At 31.8% G+C, this 8424-nt stretch overlaps 4 protein-coding genes and 1 long non-coding RNA gene across 5 annotated transcripts; 1 reads left to right on the top strand and 4 right to left on the bottom strand.

Moving 5' to 3' along the window:
- Window positions 1–76: 76 nt before the first annotated feature.
- Window positions 77–1471, bottom strand: LOC122526413. Its single transcript, XM_043649806.1, has 2 exons — window positions 1136–1471; window positions 77–900 (listed from the first exon to the last, which is right to left on the bottom strand). Exons 1-2 carry the CDS (start codon window positions 1469–1471, stop codon window positions 421–423), a joined length of 816 nt encoding a protein of 271 aa, XP_043505741.1. The 3' UTR covers window positions 77–420.
- LOC122526330 lies at window positions 1461–2698 on the bottom strand. Its single transcript, XM_043649691.1, has 3 exons — window positions 2632–2698; window positions 2183–2566; window positions 1461–1625 (listed from the first exon to the last, which is right to left on the bottom strand). Exons 1-3 carry the CDS (start codon window positions 2642–2644, stop codon window positions 1567–1569), a joined length of 456 nt encoding a protein of 151 aa, XP_043505626.1. The 5' UTR covers window positions 2645–2698; the 3' UTR covers window positions 1461–1566.
- Window positions 2699–4269: 1571 nt separating this feature from the next.
- Window positions 4270–4650, bottom strand: LOC122526414 (fatty acid synthase-like). Its single transcript, XM_043649807.1, has 2 exons — window positions 4586–4650; window positions 4270–4515 (listed from the first exon to the last, which is right to left on the bottom strand). The coding sequence occupies exons 1-2, from the start codon at window positions 4646–4648 to the stop codon at window positions 4270–4272; spliced, it is 309 nt and encodes a 102-aa protein (XP_043505742.1). The 5' UTR covers window positions 4649–4650.
- Window positions 4651–6172: 1522 nt separating this feature from the next.
- LOC122526415 lies at window positions 6173–6674 on the top strand. The gene is made up of 2 exons (XM_043649808.1): window positions 6173–6280; window positions 6360–6674. Exons 1-2 carry the CDS (start codon window positions 6173–6175, stop codon window positions 6672–6674), a joined length of 423 nt encoding a protein of 140 aa, XP_043505743.1.
- Window positions 6675–7904: 1230 nt separating this feature from the next.
- On the bottom strand, window positions 7905–8194 carry LOC122526460. Its single transcript, XR_006306068.1, has 3 exons — window positions 8177–8194; window positions 8021–8069; window positions 7905–7923 (listed from the first exon to the last, which is right to left on the bottom strand). It is a non-coding gene; the product is annotated as an uncharacterized LOC122526460 (long non-coding RNA).
- Window positions 8195–8424: the final 230 nt, after the last annotated feature.

The following is an 8424-nucleotide window of genomic DNA, read 5'->3' on the forward strand; positions in this document are numbered from 1 at the left end:
TAAATTAAAGAATGAAAAAGAAGAAGAATCGTAAATTATTACCAAATGTTTTAAATTTTTAACAATGTCCAAACAATCTTCCAGATTGTCTAAGATGGAATAGTTTGCAACTACAAAATCAAAACCTTTGCCTTTCGTAATATTCATAATATTAATTCTATAGTCTTTAACTTTGATAATATTAGACTGTGGTAAACGTGGTCGCATCGACTCGATCACTCGTTTTTCTGCTTCCGTTTCGTAAGTAGTGTAAACATCAAAATTATACGATAAGGATAAATTTATGAGAGCCTGTCCTACGTCGCTAGCACCATAATGTACTAATACAGTTTTAATTCGTTTAAACCTCCAAGTATCCGAATGCAAAATGCAGAAAGCTGCCAAATAGGTTTGGGGAATTGTTGAAGCATCTTCGAAGCTCTAACTGTCTGCAATAATCCAAGTAAAATCTGGATCGGCTGAAATTTCATTACTTATAGTGAAATTATCAACTAGTCCCATTACTCTGCGACCTTTTTCATCTGTCCCTGAATATTCGGCAATAGATATCTGTGATTCTAGGCTGACATCATTTTTTAACAAGTATTCGTAAACACTTAAGTCAAATGCAGAACATTTAATATTCACAATCTTATTATTTTTTTCTTTAATCAATGGTAATTTTTCCATCCATACTAATGATCCAGATTTATTAATTTTTGCTTGCCAACGCATAGAAGAAGTAGACTTTGCTCGCAATGGCATCCATCTGTATGTGCCCCATACCCCATTTGGGGCTAATACATTTTCACGAAGATTAAGTTTTACTTGTGATTCATAGAATTCATTTTGAAGTGAGAATTTCGGTGCCTTAGCATCTTGTAAATCTAAAATTTGAAGTTTTTTTATACCCCGGTTCTCCTTTTATATCTCGAAGTATCTCAAATATATCATTATCGATAATAGTGTTAACCACAAATATAACATTGTCATATTTTGAGTCTTGTAGGCAGATTTTTAACCGATCTAAACAGTTTTCGTGGTTATTAACGATAACAATTTTTCCTAAATTTCTTTCTTTATGTAAAAGAAGAGTTGTACGACAGAGAGCAATTTTTATTTTCAGGACGACGTTTAATCCCACACTTGTCAATACAGAAATCGCATTATCTTCCTCTTTCGTTTCAATGAGTGTCAATAAAAATGATTCTTTATCGAGAGTACTAATAAGTCTTCTTACATCGGTATAATGCGCGTTATTTATGATCGTTAAAATAAAATTCTCATGAATTGTCTTATAAAACAACTCTCTAGCAATTAATTTTATGTTGAAGTTTTTCCTCGTCCTTTTTATGGAATTCTCGGAAAAATCCAAAATATTCTCAGTATTTTTTTTTGACTCATTCGTTAACAATATCTCTTCTTCACTGTTCATGCTAATATTTTGTGAAATTAATCCTAGTACTGCGTTTAATACGTCGTCGATATCCATCTTTGTTTTATTGATATTCTGGATAAATCGAAGTTCATCCGTGACAATTTTCAAATTCCTGTTTTTAAATATTATTTCTTTAAATTGGATTCCACTCATTGCAATTCCGGGCAAGCAATGACGTTTGCCCGTTTTTCAAACTTCATCGGTAAGGCTACGAAAAAAAATCAGTATAGTTCATATAATTTGTTAAACAATGATACATTACTTTATTTTTTTTGAAACATTTATAAACACGATATTTAAATAAGTGATCAGAAAAATGTTTTTTAATAATATAACAAGTCTGGTGTACGAGCATATTTGATGTAAAAACTATTTTTATGTCGTTTGGAAAAATATATACGTATTGCCTTCTTGCATACTAGTCGTTTTTGTTTTAACAAATTGTCTATTGTAATATTTCCTAATTGTAAATGTTAGTACATAACGTTAAAAATAAGCTGCCGATTATTATTGTTAAGGAAACAGTCGTAAATAATATATTATCAAAGCATAATTTAATAAATAATATTAATTTTAACTTTTTATTCTTTATTAATAAATAAAGAAAATTAAAATTTATTTATTTTTAAAAAATGCTCTTAAGATTCTACACATTTATTTCAATTTTTATTTATGTGGTAAAGAATTTGAAGAGTTTTAGGACTTTCGGTCTATATTGTAACTTAATAACCACGAGTAAGTTAATATTAGGTTTCAAATGCTTACCATTGTTTTTTTTCATATTTTCTGTTAATTGTTCCATGTCGATTACAAGTTGTTGTATCCTACTCGGTACCAACATATTTTTATTCCTACTGCTGATAATATGGACTTGAACTAATTCTTCTAGTAATAACCCCCAGTCTCTGCTCCATTTAAGCGTTCCATTGGAACACGATGTAGAAAGTCCGCTAATAATATTGTAAGATTCTTCATACTGGTAACCATGTAAAAGTAGACTAGAGTAAATATTTTTTTCGTCTAAAATTTCCGTTTCTTCTTTTAGTAAAATGATTTCTGGAATATATTTCTTCTCTGTTTCTGCTAAGCGAATAGTTCCAGAAGCTATCATAATTTCATCTTTGGTTTTTACTTCAAATTTTCCCGAACCTGAAAATTTACATTGTTTCAAATATTGTTTTAAAATATTATATTTATAGGATTGCTATTTATACCTTTAAATGTCATAATAGTTAAATGAATTTTGCCATTTCTAGGTACTTCTAGTAATTTATAGTGAATAATAATGTTCTCGAGTATAAAAGAATTATTAGTCTTATTCGGTATAAAATTCGAGTAAATATTCACAACCAACTTTAAATAGACAGCTGAAGAAATGATAACATTGCCGTTAATTTTAAAATTTCGTAAAAACTTGTATTTATCCGATTCCAAATCTACCAGTTCTTCAGTTTGTTGAGTCTCCCGCAATTTACCACCTTCCACGTGCCTGTCAAACATACACAATAATAGTTTATACCATCCATTTGAGAAAAGTCTATTTTGTACTTACCAATCAGAACTATGTTCCCATCGAACAAGAGGAGAAATAGATGGGGTCTCTCTAGAAACAGGATAAGGAACTCTCTGATAGAGCTTCCCTGGCGTAATTGGAAGTCCAAGATTATAAAGCTTTTCTAATGTGGATAAAATAAAAGTTGCATTGTCCTTATGGCCTCGTTTTGGTAATGATAAATTAATGCAACTACTGTCCAATGATTTTTTTAGAATTGCCTAATAAATTAAAAGTATTAGGTTATTTAATTTAAAAAAATTCTAATAAGAAATATTTTCTAAGGAAGAAACCTGTAGAAGTCCATGGGGAGAAATTTCAATCGTTATAGCGTTTTGTGGTAACATTGTTAATACTTCTTCGAATAGGACAGGAGAAAGCAGATTATTCGTATGATATTCCGGTGAGGAAAAGTGAGCTTTCATTAAATGCCACTCATTTTTTGGAATAGACGTGCATATCCAACGTTTACTGCGAGTTTTTGGTTGAGAGATTACTTTTTTTAAGTATTCTAACAACTTTGGACCAGCTGGAGAAATGTACAGACTATGAAAAGCAATATTACCAGTCGGCACGGTTTTAGCAAATATTCCATTACTCTAAAGAAAATATAATTACAGTTTCAAAATTTTAATATTTTAAATGTTTATGAAAAAATCTCTTCTAAGCATTACCTGTAATTCTTTTACAAAAGCTTTTATGGACTCGTTAGGTCCACTTATGGTAGAACTGTCGGGTCCATTATGACAAGTAACATCAATGTCTTCAAGACAAAAATGTCGCAACTGTTTGTAACCTAGACCTACTGCGGCCATCGTTCCATGTATCAAATCACTTTCCACTGAAGCCAAACCACGAGAAAGAGCGCTTAAAATCATTTCCTCAGCAGTAAAGCAACCATCTGCGTAAGAGCAACCCAGCTCACCAACAGAATGCCCGATCATGTAATTCGGTTTCACGCCAACAGCATATAGAGTATCCACCAGACCGATCTATGTAACAATTATTCGAAATTATTCATTTAAAAAAAATAAACACTGCGCTGAAGGGGGAACATCAGATATATTATTACTTGTATTGCTGCTATTCCCAGAAAGCAGTTTATAATATTAACGTATATTGTTGGATTTTTATCGCATATAATATGCACAATATCGTAACCTCGCGGTCTTAAAACTACATCACATTTTTTTATTGCTTCGGCAAAGATTGGTATTTTCATTAGTGATTCACCTAAAAGAGAATTTTACATTTATTATATATGAGGAGAGAGAGAGAGAGAGATGTAACATTTTTTTAATTATTTAAATATAAAATTTGTAGTACCCATTCCAGTCCATTGTGATTCCATTCCCGAAAAAACGAACCAGATTTCTCGAGATTGAGCTGAAAAATTAGCTTGAACAATCTCTATCGATTGCTCTGAATCAGCTGCTTCAAAATCTGGAATTACTGTATACCCAGAATACAGAGAATTAGGAAATGGTTTCTCAGTAATATCAGTAATTAATTGAGCCAGTTCATCATCTCCTCTGCTCGAATTTAACTAAACACAAATAGAATATAAATCACGATCATTTTGCTTAATCACTTCGGTCGTAAAATAAATATCTTACAATATTAAAGATCGACGATATCATTTCCTGAGTTCGACAAGAAGCTACAAAAAGTCGTGGCATATTATATGATGAAAGTTTTCTCCTTTGCTTCTTTTTTGAATAACGTTTTAGGATAATGTGAGAGAAGGAACCGTTTAAAGCAGCTGTGTTAACAGCAGCGCAACAATCCGTCCAAGGTATTGGTTCGGTAATTACTTTTACGCGTCCATCCCAAAGACATTGGGCTTCTTCTGGAGGCTCGGAATAATGAAGATTCGGAGGTATAACTCCGGTCTCCATAGCAATTAGTACCTAGAAATAAAAAATAAACAAATGTAGAAAATTAAACCAAATTTGTTTTGTTTTATATTTAATTTTGTCTTTTCAAAAAATTTACCTTGATTATCGAATTTATTGCATTATTATTATATGTGTTACCAATGTTCGACTTAACAGATCCTATTAAAAGAGGATTAGAAAGACTTCGATCTTGACCATAAACAAGATCTATTGCCTTTAATTCTTCGAGATCCATTGATTTTATTCCTGTACCATCGGCCTCGATGTATGTTACTTACGTCGCTTGGTTTTAGGCCGCAGTGTTTCAATGTCTGTTTCATTATTTGAGCCTGAGATTCGGCTGTGGGAAATAGACACGTGTTTCTTGGAATTGCTTCAGTGTACTTAACAGAAAGATTAACGACCTCGGCATAAACCCGCTTTGCATTTTCGGCTCTTTGAAGGAAAATGGTTCCTATCGAGTCGCTTCTCGAAAATCCAGACGCTTTCTTATCAAAAGATCTATTTACCCCGTCTGTTGACAACAAACCTAAATAAAGGAATGCATAGAACAAAAAAATTATTCATAAATTACGAAAAATTTAACTTGCTGTTCTAAGATTTGTAATTATCATAGAAAAAAAAATATAAGAAAAATTGCCTTTTTGTCTTTACATGCAAGAACTGGAATAAATTATATCTAATATACTCTTATTTTACCTAATTCGTACAGTTGGTGAGATGTTTGGGGAAGTAAGCTTAATATACAACCACTAACAATCGCGTATTCGCAATCTCCAGCTTTTATAGCTTCGTACGCTTTTTGAATTGCTAATGAACTTGATGTGCAAGATGAATCGACAGTGCAGCTTGACCCGGTTAAACCCATACAAAACGAATAAATAACGAAATCGTTTTTTAATTTTCGCAACTCAAGAGAATTAAAATGCTTCGGCTGAGTCTCAGGAATGAGCTTGCGATGGAACTTTTTCTTCGGTTCCGTCAATCTTCAAGCAGTTATACACAGCTCGTGGCTTTGTAAATGGTAAATCTCTCTCTTTAGTATATGTGTTGATGCCAAATAAAAATGAAGACACGTATTTTAAAGTTTTATTTGTGTTGAAGGATCATTTACCAAGTGGTAATGTAAAACGAATGATGGTTGATTTTTAGTCTGCATTTATTAATGCATTTGGACTGTGTTTCCTCGGTGTTGATGTATCCGGATATTTTTTCCATTTTTCGCAGTGAGTTTGCCGTCAAGTGCAAAGTTTATGGTTGTTAAAACAGTACAATAACGATGTTAGGTTTGCTCTGAATGTGCAGATGTTAATGGCTATTGCTTTTGTGCCTAAACATGATGTATGTGCTTCGTTTAATGAACTGGTCCGGTGTAAATATTTTGAAGAAAATGAAGTGGTTTTGAAGCCTTTAGTTAGTTACTTTAGTTACGTGGATTGGTGTTCCTTCACATAGCGGTAAGCGACGATTAAAGCTATATTTTTCGTTTAAGCTATGGAATTGTCATGATGTTGTACTTCAAGACCTAATGAGGACAAACAATTCACTCGAGGGTTGGCACAACTCATTTAACGGTAAAGTTCGTGTTAATCATGCATCATTGTCCAAGTATATTAGTATCCTGAAGTGTGAGCAGTCCATTACTGAATGTTTATTAGTGCAAATGAATACTAGGATGACGGTTGCTGCTAAAAAGAAGAGGATTTACGTGGACATTGAATTACGGCTTAAAAATATTGTAACTGATTATGATCTAGCTAAAAAGTTACAGTTTCTTCATGATATTGCTGCTGTATTGTCATTATAATTTTTTTATCCATTAATTTTTCATTTATTATTGATAATACCGAGATTAAAATAAAATGTCAGTAATTGTTCAATTTTTATCGTGTTCGACTGCCAAAGAAGTAGTTATTCTCAATCCCAACCTAATTGTCATAAGGCTGAATAGTCGCAGTTAAAAAGTCGTCAGTTGAACTATCACTCGGTTGAAAAATCGTCGATTGAATTGTCATCCGGTTGAAAAGTTGTCAGTTGAAATGTCGCAGTTTAACAGTCACGGTTGAAACGTCGTTGGTTGAAATGTTACAGAACCCTCACAGTCATGTCAATGGTAGTGGTCACAATGTTAGTTATATCATTCGCCTTGTGATAGATAGCAATACCTCCAGCTCAAACATTTAATCGTTTGTATTGAATTAAACAATTGCAATTTGGTATACTAAAGGACTCATAATCATATAACTAAGTTTTTCTCAACATTAAAATTTGAGATTTTTGTATAATTGAATCAATCAGCAGTTCATCGGAGTGAGCCCACTGACTTTGATAATAGATAGTATCAAATTGATGATAATTGCTATCCGCTAAATTCATAACAATTTTTGTACCAATAATCACAGGCTGAGGCGATGGTGCAGAAGTCATTAGTAAATTCAAAGTTGATGGAGTACATAAAATTTCATTCGCAGTCGATTGGTATGCTTGTGCAATCATTTTTTTTCACAGCCTATACGCCTAACAACATTCTCCGTTGGTATCAGCTGGATCTGCAGAGATGTGGGTATACTCACTTCACTTGTCGATAATAAAATAAAGATTACGCAATCTCTTCCTGTAAAAAGAATGAAAGTTAATGCAATAAAAATAAATTTTACAATGTTTTAAATAAATAATTTTTAACATTATTATAATATTTGTTTCTCTCTCTCTTTTCTTAAACAATATTTCTATTTTTACCTATTAATAGATTCTTGTTAAAATTATTTTTTGTCACTGTAGATGCATTCTATACCCATAATAATTCACATGAAACCTCTGCGAATTAAAGAATCTTCCAATATAATATATTTCCTATTTATATTTTAAATTTGTAATAACTAGGATGCATTCCTTCTTCAATTTTTTCTATAGAAAATAAATGCACATGGTTTCTTTGCAGTGTGGTAAAAAGAAGACGGTGTCTTCCAAAATCTTTCATGATTGCAGTGTTGTCAGCTTTTTCTTATCGTTGTGGAAAGTTATATGCTCTCTTTTCCAGTAAAATAATTGAAAACCTATGAAGAAAGAATAAGTTTATTATTGCTATAAATAAATATTTTTCAAGAAAATTATAATATTTGTTTTTTTCAGAAGCAAAATTTTTATTTTTACCTTTTAACAGATACATGTCTTGCTTGTTCCTTGTAACTGCAGCTGCATTCTATTAGCATAAAAATTTAAATGGAATCTCTATGAAGAAGACATTAGTTGATGCAAGTCTACAATATTTTCTTGCAAGTTAATAAGCAATAATATCTCTTTCAATACCTGGTATGACGCTTGGAGAAACATTACGCACAAGTATAGATTTTCTTAATATTTTTGCTATTAGTTTCTCAAATTTTTAATAACTAAGATGCATTCTTTCTTCACTTCCTTTGATAGAATATTAATAGATTTGATTTACTCCCATTACACGTAAAAAGAAGGCGGTATCTTCCAAAATCAATCATGATTGCAGAGTTGTCAGCTTTTTCTTATCGTTGTGGTAAGTTATATACTCTTTTTTCCAGTAA

The sequence above is a fragment of the Polistes fuscatus genome, unplaced genomic scaffold (assembly GCF_010416935.1).
Source record: "Polistes fuscatus isolate 324 unplaced genomic scaffold, CU_Pfus_HIC Scaffold11, whole genome shotgun sequence".
Lineage (NCBI taxonomy): Eukaryota > Metazoa > Arthropoda > Insecta > Hymenoptera > Vespidae > Polistes > Polistes fuscatus.